Here is a 17,152-nt window from a genome sequence, read left to right as displayed (position 1 = left end):
TAACACCTCAGAACAGAACACACTCTTGTATTAACGCACTGCTATGAATGATATAAAATAATTTCCGATTAATTTTCATCCTGTTTAAACAAACAACTACAATACATGTTATAGGAAGGAAGGGATCTTCTTCAGTTCCACCCAAAAAATGCTGCTGGTTACTGAGAGTTGTAGCCTTTACTGTATTTCAGTTTAATCTATACAACAACAATATCTGAAGTTGACAACAATACATTTATACAATAAACTCAAAGCAAAGCATTTAACAAGAAAGACATTCCAAAATTAAATCACGTGATGTGATACAAACCATATCACAAAAGTATAATCAGCACACTCTTCCATGAAGAGCTGGGGAAAATAAAACACCGCATGTCTCTAGTTTAAAGTCATATTTGTGAAACTTGGTGTGCATTCTAATTGGTTTGACTTGCATAAGCAGTGAAACTGAACATATACTCTGTAAACCTTTGAACAGCAATCTGTAACAAATGTAGAAATGTACATTAATAGAGTGTAAGGGGCCAACACAATTTGCAGCCGATTATTCTTTGTAAATTTGCAAAAATTGATTTTTCTGAAGGTGCAAAGCAAATGAAGTAAAATGCTTTTCTTAGTTTTGATCAAACTCTGGCTTGTATCCTCCCTCTGTAAAAGAACAATTTGGATAAACAATGTGCAATACAAATACGGCTATCTTGGGGAAGATACAGAGTGAGTAGTTGCCTTGTTACCCGAGAAAAGGGTCAGAGCAACCACAATATACACACTGCACAAATATACAAGACTTGTGGAGTATTATGATGAGCTTCACCAACGTTACGAGCAGCAAACACAGACTGTTTACTTAGCCCCGCTTTCAAAAAAACGTAAATCTAAACATATTCCCTCAATATGACTCAAATGATCAACCTATTTGAGCAAAGGTGAATGGTATATTTACAACAAGAATGACAGCAGGCCGAACAAGTAGCCTACACATTAGTACAGCTAGTGTAAATCTACACATACCTGTAGTTATCACCTATTTCATTAAATACTGTGCCAATCGTGTAATTACAAATATACAAGTTCTGCTCATAAAGTTGTGATCTCAAAGTATTGAGCATCAAACTTAAAATATGGCTACAAAATCTGCAGGTTATACTGTACAAAAAGAGTTTGCATCCTCTAGCGCGTCTGTATTGGCTTGAATGTGCCCTTATCAAAAAAACATGCTAATATCCACTCAACTCAGCAGTGGTTCATTTCTTCCTGAAACAACAATGTAAACCAAGGGGGGGACTTCCACTCACTTCCACTTAAGGCAATAAATCATTACTCATCAGGAGAAAACATAGGATCATTTCTTTCAGCACTAGTCTTTTTCCAAAACACAGTCCATAAAAAAACCCAGAATGGATAATCGGTCTAAGTAAGGAACATACTGCAGTTTTATTTTCAGTTACTGTAATGACAGTGATTACACAAAGGATTAGCTAAAATAATAATTTAAGGACCACTGTCATTACATAATTCAAAACTTTAAAAAAAAAAAAAAAAATCCTAATGGAGTAGAAGCCAAAAAACATGGCATGCCACTTAATCACACATACAGACTTAACTGAAAACATGCATATCTCAGAGATGGTATGGTATATGGTAGGCATATTTACAGGAAAACTCTGTGAGCATAAGTGAAAGGGGGAATAAGGAGGTAGATGTATGTTATTTTTAAAAGTACAATGACTAGAATCTGAGGCATAGGTTCTTGGAAGTAAAGGAAGTAGCAAATGAAAGCAGTAAATAAACTGAGGAAAAAAGCTTTTGGTTAGGAAGTTCTGTCTGCTTTTGAAATTGACATCATGACGACTCTGGTCTTAAATGTATTGATCTTTTTGTGCTTCAGGGTCAAGGCCTGGGTTGGCAAACAAATCCTGAATCTGTGTTTGCATTCTGTTTGTGTAGGTCAGTCTCTACTGGGTGTGCACTGATGGCGCATTGCTTTATGAATCCTCATTCAGCTCCCGGCTGTCTATTCTGGCAATTTTTCTTGGAGGCGCCATGTTCTCCCCCTCTGCGTGTTCCTGCTCTCGCTTTTTTGCTGCATTCTGATAATGCAAGAAAAGAAAGAAGAGACATTTAAACTTTTAACAGCAATACAAAGAATACCTACTGTCACAGATAACGCAATTGGCACCAGTACTTCTCTATGACTGTCTTGAAAAACCTTTACCTTTTTGTCCCACTGTTGATGAAGATATCGCAACAAGATGTTTGTCTTCTCTGTGACTATGACTGAGAAGAAACAACGCAGACACTTATTAGATCATGAGAGACACAACGTTACAAGGTGCACCAAAGTTAAAATGAGTTTACATCAGTTGTTCCCGTAGAGGGTAAGACCTTGATAAACAGACTGAGTGATTACTACACTGTCATCCTAGAGGTGAAGGTGATTTCCTTGAGTGGAAGGCTGAATATGAGACTATGGAAAAGCAAAAACAAAAAATATGTTGTGTGCTTGGGGAATATGGCCTTAATCAGATATAAACTAAAATATATAACCAATATTTAATATTTCGATAGAAAGAAATCTGTAGTTCCTCCGGCTCAAAGAAAATTCCTTCCAAGCCCATGTACTTACCCTGCTCTGATGGATATTCTCGAGTTGGAAGATACACAGATGGTCGGCGGTTCTAAAACAATATTGAGATCCACATTAGTGTGTAAATTGGCTAGAATGACCTCAGACAAAAAAAAAATTTGCACGACCATGTGACCAAACATTCTTGAATTTGAGACCTAAATTACACCGTGAACTAACAACACGTGATTTTCATCTTAATGTTAACACTTTGAGAAAAGACAAGATCACTTACTGATGCTTTACACACAGAGTCTGCATGGAACCTGCTGAAGTTATTTTTGTTGTAGACAGGTAGTCCCTTTAGGAAATCTCCCTGTGGACGCAGCAGATCAGATAATGTGAACAAAAACATTTCTCCGTACAGTTGCAACTCGCGGGAAGTCCCGGGTGGTAAGGCCAACTACCACAGCCATAACCAGGTAGCATAAAGCAATCCCTACCTCTTACATTTAACCAAATAACTTGTTGGTAATGTGGTGTGAAGTGAAAGAGACCGTGTCCCACTTGCCACCACGTAAGCAACATGCCTATCGAATCCACAAGAAAACAGCTATTTAAGCTGACACGTCAATTAAGCACAGAACCAGCTATAAACCTACCTTCTCCATTTCTGCCCAAGGCACGCTCTTCGTTTGTTAACTAGCTCCACAAAGTGAGAGTGAAAACGAGCAGAGGCCACTCTTTTAGCTGGTTAGCTTTACTGCTAAACCTTGTTGTCTTTGTCGTAGCCAAGATACCGGTTTGTTTGCCCGTTCGACGGCGTCTTACTACTTCTACAAAAAACAAACTACGTGTGAGTTTGATTTGGTCGCATTGCCACTTTAGTCAATTAAATACGTTCTCCCACGTAAAGGCAGTCACACAAAAACGTAAACTGAACGTCCTTTGGTAGCTAACTTGCTACAAGTTCACAACTCCATTTTTGTTGTTCGTCTGTCCGGAGGCGGTTACCTTCCGAGATTCAACGTACCTGATTGGTTGAACAGTGGTAGATGAGTGAGGAGATGCGCTGACTGGCTAGAAAGTGATTATGCAACAGACCAATCCTCCAATAAAGGCGGTGAGGGGAATGAAGCTCTAGTGAACACAACACAATTACCTTCTGCTGTATGTTCACCTCCGTGCACAGTACGTGTTTATGCTTCTTTGAACTGCTGTAGGTGCTCGCACCTATGAGTTGAGCGGTTAACAACGGAGTCAACGACGGTTAAAATACTGATCTTATAAAATAAGTCTAACAACAGCAATGCAGTCCCTCCTCTAGAACCGTAAATGTAATAACTAATTACTGATAAGGTTGCCGATGAAACCCTTTTACCTCAATTGTTCATATACAGTGCAGAATTTAGGATATTGGATGGATATTAGATGGATGTAGACACAGCTTGCAGCAGTTAATATTTTAAAATCAGTTCATAACTACCTTTAAACTCATACTGAATGAGCTACTGTAAAATGTTTGTGCTAAATCTGTAGTTTAACTGTTTATTATTCAGTTACTACCAAACACTTCCAAAAATGGAAAATGGAAAATACTGAAATACTTTCATTACTTACAATTTTATATGCGAGACAATAATACACGTGGTATTATTGTCTGGCATAAAAAATTGTAAGTTAATGCCAGTTTTCTCTTCTTGTCTAATTTCTAGTTGTCACAACTTTTAATTTACAACTTTTTCTTGGTTTGTAAGTGAAAGCCTGTTGATAGATCTCTACGTTACCCTGCCTTACGTAACACAGGACCACAAGGACACCCGTCTACACTCTCTGGAAGTAGTCCTCTCCTCCCGCTCATCAAATATCCAGTCAACGCTCTCTTTATAGTGCCTTCAGTTGAATAAACCTACAACTTTATCACAAACAGTAGATGGTAACCAACTTCGAAGGTCAAGACTTTATTTCTTGAGGCAACAAAGAACAAAGCCTGTGTCTACATACTATGACTGGGAGGAACTTTTTTTCAATCACAAATGCATGTACTGTAAATTCTTCAAGGGTGGCTTTTACCAGATAATTTTATTAAAAGACACATTTTTGTCTTTCAACCAAATTGTATCGCACATCCATAAATCTGCTTACATTGAATGATTATGACCATAACGTTACAGAGATGTTGAGTATTATTTAATATGTATGAAATCAAGCCCATTAAAACTAATTGGGTGAAACTACCAGACCTCTTTGTACTCAAGGAAAATGCAACTTGTTTGTCGAAAGCCAGTTTCCACTCTCCCACCCATTATGAATGAAGTCTGAATACCAAACCGAAACCACACCCAGTGTCAGCAGGTAACCCAATACACAAGTTCTTTCCTGTTTGCTGTGCTCCTCCAGCATTTCAGAACCAATGTCTGTTTCTTGAAAGTCTCAACAGGTTTCCCAACAGGAATCTTCAGTGTGAGAGTGATTTCCTTCCCTTCAACATGCGCCGTAGAATCACTTCAATGCCTCCTTGTGAGCTGATCCTCTTGATCCAGCCGTGGGTCCTCTTGCGTTTGATGTTCTTAGGCTGATACTCTGTGCCTCTTTTCCGTGTCCGTACCTGCTGGTATTGCCACGGAAGTTGCTGGAACAGTCCTGAACCCTCAGCTTGTGAAGAAAGCGGCCCGCACCTGGAAATCTGAGGTCCTGCAGCTGCTCTGGACACAATCCAGTTGCTGAATAACCTGAGGTGGAATGTGCCTGTTGTTGCAAGGTTCCCTGCAGGGATGCTGCTGAAAGAGCACAGATTAACAAATTTTACAAACAAATGTTATTTTCTAATATTATGCCATAATACTGCTGTGATTACACTCAAGTTGTAATACATTTATGGTACTGCAAATCCCATGCCCTGCTTTCCACTATTGACATAATTAAATTTGTTTAGGTGCGGTTTGAAAACACATTTTAACTGTTGCGTTAACTCACAACATCCTTTCATTTACTATTTATAATCGTAGGATGTGTGTTAAGTAAGATTATACACGACATGTTGTGCAGTCCTTTATAAATGAAGAAAAAGACAATACGTCCACAAGAAGTGGACGTAAATTTTAAAACACGTGTGGAAGCACAGGTATGACATTTCATGGAACAAAAGCCCTCAACAAATGTAGATCTGGCAAGATTGTAACCAGTTTATCCCTGACCGTTGGACAGTTCTTAAAAGTGGATCTTAACGTTGGTTAACCCACGGGCTTCTCAAATCTCAGATGAGGCCACAACATGCCCCCGTACCACTACAGCTAATACAGCCTTCAAATGTAGATCAACACCATCATTTAGAATTTGTTATATGAACTTTGGTTTGATCTGGTATTATTAAGCTATCATTGGATTAGCCATTAACCAACTAAATATGATTTCCAATCAGTAGCTAGCTACCTGCATGATCCACTAGCCACGCTGCTAACGTACTGCTTAACTAGTTTGCTAATGTTAGCATCGTGAACAAACACTGTTGACTTTGCCGTTTGTCTATAATGCAAATACGTGAAACTCTTGTTACCTGCTGAAATGGGTTATTCCACCCAGGCGGGAAAAAGACGACAGTATAGTGTTCATTTTCAGATATTCATACAGTTGACATAGACATGAGAACAGTGAATGTCACAGGTCTGCTACCCCTCCGTATATGAGGCACAATGATTGGCTCAGACTTTTCAGCCAATTGAAATGCTTCTTGCTGGATTTGTTCTCTTTTTCCCTGAATAGAGCCTCTAAGGTTAAACTCTCAAGCATTGTACCGACCTTCAGCACCACGTTTCAGCAATAAAAACGGTTGTTGGCAAGGTTCACGGATCTGACTTAAGGGTCACGGTTTGAGGTCAGTGTCTTACCAGACGGGAGATACTAAACAAGGTCTGAAAAGGGATATGTATGCAGACTGAGAGAAAGCTCTGCCTGTGAGGCTTTACTCAGGGTGAACGATAGATTTATTTATAATTTTCCCCCAATTTCATAAGTACGGTTTTTTGAAACATATTTATACTTCTCATTTTTTAAACACTGTAACGCACACTGTTCTCAGTGGAGTACTGTAAGTGCAGTCATCACTAGATAGATAGATAGATAGATAGATAGATAGAAAGACATGGATATATGACTGATATACTGTACATCTACCGGGCTACTGGTCCGCTTCTCTAATCTCTGGGCTACCTACCGCCCAAATTGACCACCTATCATTTCTATCAGCCCACCCTAATTTATGGCAGCGCTGGTTGAAACTGAACTTGCTGTGCGTTCATTTGATGAAACAGGTTTATTTAGGAATGTGCAACATGCTCTATTAGCCCAATGCTGAAATAAAAAAGATATCAAGTACTGTACTATACAGATATATTTAATATCCATGAACAATCCTGTACCTTACTTTACAACTTTTAGGAATATCCACCTGACTTGCACTAACTTATACTATACATTAGTCCATTTCTATCATTGTACAGTGTATATTATGCACATAGTATAGTCTAGTAATGTCAAAATCAAATGAATTTACTAAGCAGTGCACCACTGCTACCAAAAAGTGATTCCCTTAAACAGTCAAAGGGCTACATAGTTGTGGCAATATGTAAGAATCCACTAAAACTGTCTTTATTTATGTGTTTAGACTTACATACAATCACCCAATATTAATATTGTTATAAGCCAGCTGAAGAGTATCCATCTGACCCCTGTCACACAGACACAAGTTTCTACAAAAAGTATATTTTCACAGGGTTTTCCAGTAAATTCCTTAAAGAAACAGTAAAGTAAACCAGAACCAGATATAAACTAATTAAATGCAGCCAATTAAAATAAAATAGCAGTACCGCAGATAATATTTCAGATAATACTGTAGAATAAATGAAAAACAATATGTGCTGTAAATCCTTTCCAACACCCCAAGTGGGCATCCAAACTCTCCTGTGTATCACAGCACTCCATCTGCCCCACATCTAGCCATTGCCCTTGTCAAAATACACTGTGGGAAAACTCTCTTTGCATGCCAACACCGTCCTACTCATGGCTCTGCTGGGACGCCCTCACGGACGTTCAAAAGCTTATGTCTGGTTGCATTAATTTTACTGTGAGGATGTACACAATGAGCATGTTGATAAGAGAAATTTAGTATGTACAGGTAGATTGAAGTTATTGGTACCAATACATATGAATTCTGTATGACAATAATTAGGTTTAATATGAGAAAATGAGGTGTGTGAAAATGGGAATAATGGCCGTCATTGGAGGATTTGGTCACAAGTGAGAAAACGTAAAAGTGTTCATCTAAGTACAGTACAATACAGGATTTACATCCAGTATGAATTGTTATATGAGGGTTGTTTGTCTCTGATAATAAGGACATTTCCCTTTCATACAATGTAGTTTAAGTAGTGCATGTGGTTGAGAAAAAAATCCAAATCGGCTATCCTGGCATGTGAATTGGTCTATCTGATTTCTGAATCCTTCCATTAAAACACCATTGGCTGCTAGGCCTGAACATAAAGAATAAATCGTTATTTATACTGGCAGTCAGACAATAACAGAAAGTACACAGCTGTTGGCTCACAGGCTCCCCGCCCCGTAAACGTCATAGTCGGCTATTCCGTGACAGGCACGGGCCTGTCCCGGTAGTACCACTTTGTTGATGTGAGTTCAAGGCCAACAGAGGAAGACGGTTCATCTTAATCTTGAAACTAAAAGGTCATTTCTACTGACAGTGGTGCAGCAACTGCAATAACACGTCTTCAGGTGTCGGCTCATGACGATGCAGCTCAGATGATTTCAAATCAGGTGTAGAATTTGAAATGGGACCACACATTCAGGCCTGATCGTGGTAACGTGTCTGCCTATTTAGCTCAATAGCTGGACTGTCGTTTAATCATTTCTGTCACTCTCCCTGACCGCGAGCACGCACGCGCGCGCGCGCGCACGCACGCAGGCTTTTTGCGATTCTGTCAGCCTTAGCAACAGGGATCAAGCCTCCCCCATTGGCCTCCTCTTAGTACCGACGGTTCCGCTATTCGCCCGCCCCACTGCCACTCAGGAGCGAAGATGCCCGGAGACTGCTGTGGCAGCTGCGGATATATGGGCAGCAGGGGTGTGTATAGGGTCTGGCCTGGATGCGCAGTGGATGCTGAGGGAGAAAAACATTGACGTATGTTATCGTAATGGGTATCTTATTGAAATGCAGTTGGCACAATTTTAAGGATGCATGCTTTATAACCAATGCAAGCCCCTCCGTGCTGTGTGATAGCAGTCTAACGAGGCTAATAAGAAGCTTTTACTATTTTGCAGCATCTCTACCGTAGACAAATTGTTGCGCCAAATGCAACGTTTTTTCTCAGTTCAGTTTCGTCGGCCCTTGACCGTCATCATCGGGTGCAGATTTCTAATCACCTGAATCATTAGTAATTCTGCAGGTAAGGAAGTGGTTTTTATTGCATTATGCTATCTAATTAGCTAGCGTTTATTGTGCAACGTATTATCACCAGCATCAATAAACAGCTGCACGATTGCTGCATGCATTTGTCCAGTGACAGCGCAGAAATAATAAATCCATCAACTGTTATACATTCACAATTAAATTGGTCAAAATGTAAAATCTATCAGGAATATATTTTGTGTTGTACTTACGGCCTTGCGCAAAACACCTCTACGTTTTTTTAATCTTTCTTTTTTGATATATGTTATGCAACGCTACTAACTGGCCCAATAATGTACTTGTAAAACTGTATTTCTATGTGTTTTCATTATTGTGAAACATGATACTTAATGATTCGAGTAAAATAATTGAAATCTGCAGCCTAGTATTGCGTTGCATGGCTTGATGTTTTGGGGTCATAGGCTTGTAGAACCGGTAACGCCATGTTGGACATCTGTGCATTAGGCCTTTCTTTTAAACAGAAAATGGGTGATAATCGTCTTCTTTTTGCAAATAGACGTATTTCATTGTGCAGATATAATGCCAGACTGCGCCGCACGGCACCCTGAGTAAAACCCACGTTTTTGGCAATACAGCAGCACACAGTGTACCAAATGTGTGTTAGTGTCAGACCTCGTAGACATGTCAACCTATAAATCCTGCCATGCTACGGAAAACCCTTTGAGCATTTATTAGATATCCTTAATATCAGACCCCAGTTTGCTCCACTAGTTCTGTCTTCATCAGCGCTAGTTGAACCAAAACTCTGGCTAGTCGCCCCTTTTCAGCACTAGTGCGCGACTGCGCGCAACGAGTGAGACATTCGTTGAACACGTTGGGCTTTTTGTTGCACAAGTTGATAATGTCGGTGCCCTAGTGAACTGCTCACTAGTCGACATTTTCGCGCAACTAGTTCAACTAGGGATGTGATGAAATTTCACTAGTTAACATTTACTACAGTTGCAGTACTTCACTAGTTAACTAGCACGTTAAATAAGACCCCAGCAAGTGTAACTAGTGGACATTTTTCTTCTAACTAGTTAAGTAATAAACATTTGAGGCCTCACTACTAAACTAGTTAGGGTCTATTTAGACCTTACTAGTTAACTAGTCAGCATTTTTGCCTTGAATAGTTAACACATAAAGTGCAACATTCAGCTACTACTTAATTGGTTGCATTTCCTCAGGTCAACATGTTAACTAGCGTGCAAATGAACCAGGACTGGTTGGGATTTTTATTTGGAACTGGAGAGCCAATAGGAAACCTCAAGGTACACTTCTTCCCTGCCTCCTCATTAGCCTTTCGTGTAAATAGTTAACTACTGAGTATTTTGCATTTGGGCTACTAGTTCATCTAGTAAACAATTTTAGCCTCATTAGTTAACTAGTAAAGTAAAAAGACACCCCAGCTAGTTAACTGGTGAGCATTTTGGCTTTCGCTAGTTTTACTACTAAACATTTTGAGCCTCAATAGTTAACTAGTAAAATTAAAAGTGGCTTTAACTAGTTAACCAGTGACCATTTTGGATCTCACTATTTATAACAAGTGCAGAAATACTGCAGGTCAGTAGTGAACTAGTGACGTGAATACCTGCTACTAGTTAACATGTTAGAGCTTTTGCAGCTCACTAGTTAACTAGTAAGACTTTCAGCATTACTAGTTTGGTCCAGAGGGCCACTAGTGCATAATAAAGCAGACTAGTTTGGATTTTGGTCCTACTTATGTAGTGCCTGGCATCACTAGTAAGGCTTCTGTTGGAACTATTTAGAGAAACGTGCCACAAGTTACTGAAAAATGACTAGTAAGAGTTTTTATTCGACTAGTAAGACAAAATGTCCAACTAGTGCTGACAAAGACTGACATATGTAGGAAACTGACTTCCGATATCAAGAATATGCAATAAATGCTCAAACGGCTTTCCATACGGTGCAGACAAAAATGAACATGGCTGAATAACCTTCAGCCTGTTTGACATCAGGGTTGGGGGAATACTGGCAACTGTCTTATATGGAAAGTAGCTAAGTTTTATCCTTAGTTACTAGATATGTCACCAGGTGCTTTTGTGAGGAAAACTCGCTAAAGAGGTGTGAAAAGTCAATAAATCTTGCAACATAGGTGTTAAGGTGCAACATGTAACACTTGGAGCTGATGTGACATGACTGGTTACAGAAACTGTCAAGCAGAGTTCAGTATGCATATATGACTTGGTTCATAACTATATTACAGTATGACTTCAAAATTGTTTAAGAACCATCGCAGATTAGACAAACAGACAGACAGACAGACAGACAGATAGATAGATAGATAGATAGATAGATATTTGTGGAAAGACAGGGCAGTCAGTTAACATTGACCCAGCTACAGGGTGTAACGGGATAGCACTTGATACACTGACTTTCAGACCATCCTGCTACTAACAACAACGCATGCAAACAAACACATTCATGCACCCTCCTGTGCACACACAGACATACACTACGTAAACAAGCTCCATTTTCCTCTCACTGTGTCAGACCTGTGCATCAAAAGTCTACTTCACTGATTCACCTTATTACAAATGTACGGTTTTTATGCATTTACTATGGTGATGGTGATTGAACGATGGGTACATGTTGAATGTGACTGCATCTGATGGTGATTAGAGGTAACAAAAAAATACACTTTATATGACTTTAATCTGGAGAAGCATGCCTAAATGCTAGGTATTCTTATTAAGTATATCACGTACAAACCATGCTTGAAACACAACAATGATCTAGACTACATTTTTCATGATATATTATTAGCAGTTATATGACTAAAGTATCTGCCCTGTTGGCAGTAATATGCATACTGAGCTCTGCTTCACAGTTTCTGTAACCAAGAAACAATAAAGCCTTACCATGTAGATGTGACTCTCCCCACTCTGTTTCCTAGAGATAACCAGCCTGTGTCTGTATGAAAAGTGAGGACTAATGATGCTTCATTGGCACAACATGACAAAATGCAGTTTAGCTGTGACTGGACCTAAGCAGGAAAACAAAGATTGTTTTTGTCTCACCTCCACTGGAAAAGCTATAGCCTGGAAAACTGCTATCATACTGTCGGGAGACATATTGTACACAGGCATGTACACAGTCATACCATATGACTGATGTTTTCTATTTATATATATCCTGATTCTGACCATGTGTTAAGCAGGGGTTATTAATAGCAAACGTCTAGGTCGGCATGTGAATGGTCGGTCTTCACTGACATAGGGAACAAATGTTTTCATGTTTTCTGTTTATGAACGTGGAATCGCTGAATGTTAAGCTTTGTCACCCAGGTGAGTGTGTTAGGAGAGCTTTACAAAGGCTGTTATAGCTGTACTTACACTGAGTATGGTATTTTGAATTTGTATAGTGTCTTGCAGCTTGTTAAGCTGAAAGCATCTGTGTTCTTGGTGTGCTTCATTTCACTCGACACTGCCTGTGGTCTGACGATCAGATAAATAAGGCTGTTTCATTTTAACTGCTTGGCTAAGAAACAGCTCTGGTCCGATTTAATAGGTATCAAGCTGGGACGTAATTTCTTTCTGGTGAGCTGTTGACAGTTGCAAATACTGCAAACCTGGACCCTTTACAATGCTCATGCTTGAAACTGTGAGAAAAACATGATTAGAGAAACGCGAGTCAGAGCAGGGTAACAAGCTTCAGAAGCCCACCCATATGTTCGTACATTGTCTATTTTTCCATTTTGCTCATTTCCTAATCTGCTTCTATGTTATATTTCACATAAAGCACCTGAGTGATGGCCTGCTTTGTTGTATCTGTCTGATGTTGTTTATGCAGGTAAGTGCCATGCTGACCAGCATTGCTGAAGGGATACTGTGCTGCCTGACTGGGAAGGCTGCCAGTCTGGTCTTGCCCCTGGAGTCGTCAGAACCCTCTGATGGATTTGAGTTTGTGGAGGTGAAACCTGGGAGAGTACTGCGAGTGCGGCACATTATCCCTGAGCGTCAGCCCTCAGTGACGGAAGACCAAGTTGCAGGCAAGGAGAAGACGGATGGTGACTGCGATGATGGAAGCTCTCCTGAAGATAATGAGAACAATATCGGCAGCAGTGTCCACTGTAAGAGGAAGATCACAGTCTACCGCAACGGCCAGCTGGTGATTGAGAATCTTGGTGATGTTTTGCACTCTGAGATCCTGCAGTGTCAGGATGGGGATCTGGAGCCCTGTAGCACTGTGGAGGTGGAGCTGGCTGACTACAAAGAAATGGCCTCTTCTCCAGACCCCAACCCTGTTCCTCCTCCGGTTCCTCCACCTCATGGGGAACAGAAACCGGCTCCACCTCCTCGCCGCCGCCGTCGCAAGCCCAAGCGCACGGTGTTTATCGACTCAAAGAGGGTGATCTCAAGCTGCAAAGGGACGCACTCAGATGTAGCGCTGTTCTTTGTGCATGGCGTGGGCGGCTCTCTGGACATTTGGAGCAGCCAACTGGACTTCTTCTCTCGGCTGGGTTATGAGGTGATTGCGCCTGATCTGGCGGGGCACGGAGCCAGCACTGCCCCACAGATTGCAGCAGCTTATACATTTTATGCCCTGGCAGAGGACCTACGTTCCATCTTTAAGAGATACGCTCGTAAACGCAACATTCTCATTGGCCACTCATATGGGTGAGTCTTTGCGAGATACTTTTTTCAAAATCATTCATCTCTGGAAGTGTCTCTGAAGCAACTCTACAGCTGCTCAAAGTAACTTTTCTAGTAGTTTTTCTAACATGCTTTTTACATGCTGTATCCATCTTATAATATCCTTTCCAGAGTGTCATTTTGCACCTTCCTGGCCCATGAATATCCTGATTTGGTCCATAAGGTGGTGATGATCAATGGAGGGGGTCCCACCGCTCTGGAGCCTAGCCTCTGCTCCATCTTCCAGCTGCCATCTTGCGTCCTTCACTGTCTGTCACCCTGTCTGGCCTGGAGCTTTCTCAAGTACGATCTGGATTTGTGTGGTGCCGAAAATTGACATTAAATAACGACACACCATAGTAACTTCTCTCATTGCAGGCAAAAAAGACGTTGCTTGTAGATGTCAAAATATTTGAAAAGTGATACAGAAAACCCTAACAATAACACCTCCTTTTTCTCCCTCACACCTTTTAGAGCTGGATTTGCCCGTCAGGGTGCCAAAGAAAAGCAGCTGTTAAAGCAGGGCAATGCCTTCAATGTGTCACCGTTCGTCCTGCGAGCCATGATGAGTGGCCAGTACTGGCCTGAGGGGGATGAGGTCTACCATGCCGAGCTCACGGTGCCCATCCTTCTGGTTCATGGCATGTGTGACAAGTTTGTGCCCATGGATGAGGACCAGCGCATGGCAGAGGTATAGTACATCTTCATATTTGAATGACTGCTGATTTATCATGTGATTTTTAATACAAAATGTCATATTTGTGCTGTAATGTTACCTATTGTAATGTTCCGCATTCATTTTCGTCTCCTTTTGTAGATCCTCCTGTTTGCATTCCTAAAAGTCATTGAGGAAGGAAGTCACATGGTCATGATGGAGTGTCCTGACACTGTCAACACCCTCCTCCATGAGTTCTTTCTATGGGAGCCTGACATGTCCAGAAAAGACAGCAGCAAGACAGACACAGAGAAGACAGTTGCTGTCAGTGACACGCTCCACACACTGAAAATCAATAAGCCTATGGACAAATAACCAATAAGGAGTCTAGTTTTATCACAGAACCAAGCAGAAGGCCTTTTTTGGCAGTTGGCAGGTGTTCTTAAGGCTGCTCCCAGGCTGAGAGCTGTTATATACAGGGCCACATCTTCAGGATGCAGAAGGCCACTGGTGCTTCAAGATAAAGCAGGACTTAGGCATGGTGCCAAATAGAGAACGATGGAACAAACATAAGGACGACAGGAACAGATGCAAATACACAGTCAGTATCTGCTTCTCTTTTTGATACGAGTCTGTGTTCGATCATGTCATGTTTGCAAAACAACACGATACCTGGAGATCAAAAGGACAATGTCCATTTGTGATTTGTGTATGAAATGTTTCTGGTGAAGAACTGACTACTACAAGATGCAAAGGCATAAAAACCATGAAATGGTGTCCGAATTTCCTCGCCTTTATCTTAAATATTCTGTAAAGTATTGCAGTGCTTCTGTTCTACATTTATGAAACGGTTATTAACTTATCATTGGGCCTATCTTACATCTGCTTTCAGTGAGAAGCTGGCAAAGTTATATGTATTGGATTGAGGAATTACAGATGTGATTTGCCAGAATGATGGTGAAGGACAGCTTTCAATAAAATTAAACTCTTGATAATGATAATAATTTCTTATCAAATACTGACTAGATGGATGAGGGAAATTGATTAAAAACATTAAATATATGCTGATGTACATGCAAAATGTAATTAATAACCACATGCATACATAAATTACATTATGCCTGAAGGAAAAACAAAAGTTCATTGTTTACCTGCAATCTAGCCACCTTTACCACATTCATACAATGTGCAGTCTACACCGTCTCAAACAAGAAGACTCAGTCACAGCTATTGTTTGTGAGATTGGCTCATCTATTTCCAAATTACAGCACTTTATTTTCCATTTATTGAACTCTAATATCAAATCTAAAGCCAAATAGCTATGCGTGGCTATGTTAAGCACAATGTAACCAATTCAGAAATTCATAGTTGCATGAAAATTAAGTTATATTCAATGAGAGATTTATGTGAAATGGTTGCAAAAACAGATTTAAACAAACATGGATGCATAATGGTTCTCCTCCTTTATTTTAGCAGCCATTTCTTCAAAACTATATAATATCCTAAGGATACAAAGTACAAAGACCCTGCATGAGTTCAGAATATGAAAAGGTATGAGGGTTGTTACAGACTGTTGCAATATATTCTTATATTGAAAAATTCCCAGTGCACTCCTCCCTAATCAAATGAGTGTTCCTCTTAATGTGTAAGTATTATTTTGCCTTTATTCTGAAATAACAGCAACTGCCATAACAAATTGTGGTTGTATTGACCGCTTTAAGCTGTTGTGTCTCTAAGCTGATAAATGCAAACCAAGTGTGTGTTCTCCTACTACTCTCCAGTCCATCCTATTTATCTAATAGTGTCAGACTGATAGAATGAGCTGAACATTATGCTCACTGAAAGACATTCATTCATGAGTGTTGCTATGTCTCATAGTGGGACAGTAAGGTGCGAGTGAAAGCACAGTCTGTTATGCTCCTTGACAGTGCTTATCTGTTGACTGGATAGTTTATACTGTTTTGAGTAGCAGATATGAATTGGAGGATGTAAAACTTGGTGTCCAAAGCTGAAAATCAAAAATGAGTCGGCCAAAGGACAAAGTCCCCTTAAAAAGAGGGACATCTGTACTCACCACGCTGGTCTGTTATAAATGCATTTTAACAGAATGCGGATGCAACATGACTGGTCTTATGCAACTGGAACAAAACAGAGAAAAATAGAATGGATATAAACTGACCTGGCATTGACGCCTCTCAAACGTTATATATTGTCTGTGGACTTTCCAAAAACCAACAAGTGCTGCTGATGCAATGTACTGTATGTTTCCTTTGGTGTAAAAGGTCAGTAAAACTGTATGGACTACAGGGTGCAGATGTACTTCCTCTTATACTAAAAGTGTGCATATACAAATTGTCAGTGCTCATATGTGCTATATCTTTTTGTGGTTAACAAAATCTGCTAATGTTATTGTTGCATTTATTCATGGGAATCATAATATATGCACTGCCTGAGCGTAGATGCATATAAAATTATATAGCCTATGAAAACAGTTGGATTTAGTGTATGAATGTGCCTTTCCTGGCATGAAATAAACAGATGTTCACAGTCTACAGGTGCTTTTGCTTGCTTATTTATTTGCAGTAATATGGTCTGTTTTTCTTCAGTGAGTGTTGGACGTAACAGTATTACAACAATTTCATTACATATTAAAAATTTGAAAAATAATAATGTATTTTACAGTAAAAACACACACAAAAAAAAAAATACAGGCATGTTTGGAGAAGAAGCAGACTAGATTATTTGTTCTGCTTATACTACAAGGACTGAGGACTTAGGCTAGATGCAGGATACAGCCAAATAAGTATTATCATATTATC

General features: G+C 40.0%; 3 protein-coding genes across 5 annotated transcripts; 1 reads left to right on the top strand and 2 right to left on the bottom strand.

The window, feature by feature from the left end:
* Positions 1-168: 168 nt before the first annotated feature.
* Positions 169-3,587, bottom strand: LOC120798443 (DET1- and DDB1-associated protein 1-like). Its single transcript, XM_040142679.1, has 5 exons — positions 3,229-3,587; positions 2,862-2,942; positions 2,627-2,678; positions 2,216-2,277; positions 169-2,090 (listed from the first exon to the last, which is right to left on the bottom strand). The coding sequence occupies exons 1-5, from the start codon at positions 3,235-3,237 to the stop codon at positions 1,986-1,988; spliced, it is 309 nt and encodes a 102-aa protein (XP_039998613.1). The 5' UTR covers positions 3,238-3,587; the 3' UTR covers positions 169-1,985.
* Positions 3,588-4,285: 698 nt separating this feature from the next.
* Positions 4,286-6,255, bottom strand: mrpl34 (mitochondrial ribosomal protein L34). Of its 2 annotated transcripts, none has more exons than XM_040144067.1 (2): positions 6,123-6,255; positions 4,286-5,343 (listed from the first exon to the last, which is right to left on the bottom strand). In XM_040144067.1, exons 1-2 carry the CDS (start codon positions 6,176-6,178, stop codon positions 5,025-5,027), a joined length of 375 nt encoding a protein of 124 aa, XP_040000001.1. In that variant the 5' UTR covers positions 6,179-6,255; the 3' UTR covers positions 4,286-5,024. The 2 variants fall into 2 exon arrangements, with proteins under 2 accessions (XP_040000001.1, XP_040000000.1); XM_040144066.1 differs by having other exon boundaries at positions 4,291-5,346.
* A 2,451-nt stretch (positions 6,256-8,706) lies between these two features.
* Positions 8,707-16,858, top strand: LOC120799513 (protein ABHD8-like). Of its 2 annotated transcripts, XM_040144763.1 has the most exons (5): positions 8,707-9,021; positions 12,837-13,663; positions 13,811-13,981; positions 14,153-14,369; positions 14,496-16,858. In XM_040144763.1, the coding sequence occupies exons 2-5, from the start codon at positions 12,846-12,848 to the stop codon at positions 14,706-14,708; spliced, it is 1,419 nt and encodes a 472-aa protein (XP_040000697.1). In that variant the 5' UTR covers positions 8,707-9,021; positions 12,837-12,845; the 3' UTR covers positions 14,709-16,858. The 2 variants fall into 2 exon arrangements, with proteins under 2 accessions (XP_040000697.1, XP_040000696.1); XM_040144762.1 differs by lacking the exon at positions 8,707-9,021 and having other exon boundaries at positions 12,772-13,663.
* The last annotated feature ends 294 nt before the right edge of the window (positions 16,859-17,152 follow it).

This window comes from Xiphias gladius, chromosome 14 (assembly GCF_016859285.1).
Source record: "Xiphias gladius isolate SHS-SW01 ecotype Sanya breed wild chromosome 14, ASM1685928v1, whole genome shotgun sequence".
NCBI classification, from domain to species: Eukaryota; Metazoa; Chordata; class Actinopteri; order Istiophoriformes; family Xiphiidae; genus Xiphias; species Xiphias gladius.
This window is presented reverse-complemented; position numbering and strand designations above follow the sequence as displayed.

What these genes read in the sequence shown, in the direction of transcription:
- LOC120798443 (XM_040142679.1), bottom strand. An exon ending in ACTCTGTGTGTAAAGCATCA is followed by an intron (nt 2,679 to 2,861) that starts GTAAGTGATCTT and finishes ATATTGTTTTAG; the next exon opens with AACCGCCGACCATCTGTGTA. An exon ending in AGAATATCCATCAGAGCAGG is followed by an intron (nt 2,278 to 2,626) that starts GTAAGTACATGG and finishes GTTTCTTCTCAG; the next exon opens with TCATAGTCACAGAGAAGACA.
- mrpl34 (XM_040144066.1), bottom strand. Translation starts at nt 6,178, where the DNA reads ATGAACACTATACTGTCGTCTTTTTCCCGCCTGGGTGGAATAACCCAT. An exon ending in GGAATAACCCATTTCAGCAG is followed by an intron (nt 5,347 to 6,122) that starts GTAACAAGAGTT and finishes GTGCTCTTTCAG; the next exon opens with CAGCATCCCTGCAGGGAACC.
- LOC120799513 (XM_040144762.1), top strand. Translation starts at nt 12,822, where the DNA reads ATGTTGTTTATGCAGGTAAGTGCCATGCTGACCAGCATTGCTGAAGGG. An exon ending in CTCATTGGCCACTCATATGG is followed by an intron (nt 13,664 to 13,810) that starts GTGAGTCTTTGC and finishes TATCCTTTCCAG; the next exon opens with AGTGTCATTTTGCACCTTCC. An exon ending in CTGGCCTGGAGCTTTCTCAA is followed by an intron (nt 13,982 to 14,152) that starts GTACGATCTGGA and finishes CACACCTTTTAG; the next exon opens with AGCTGGATTTGCCCGTCAGG.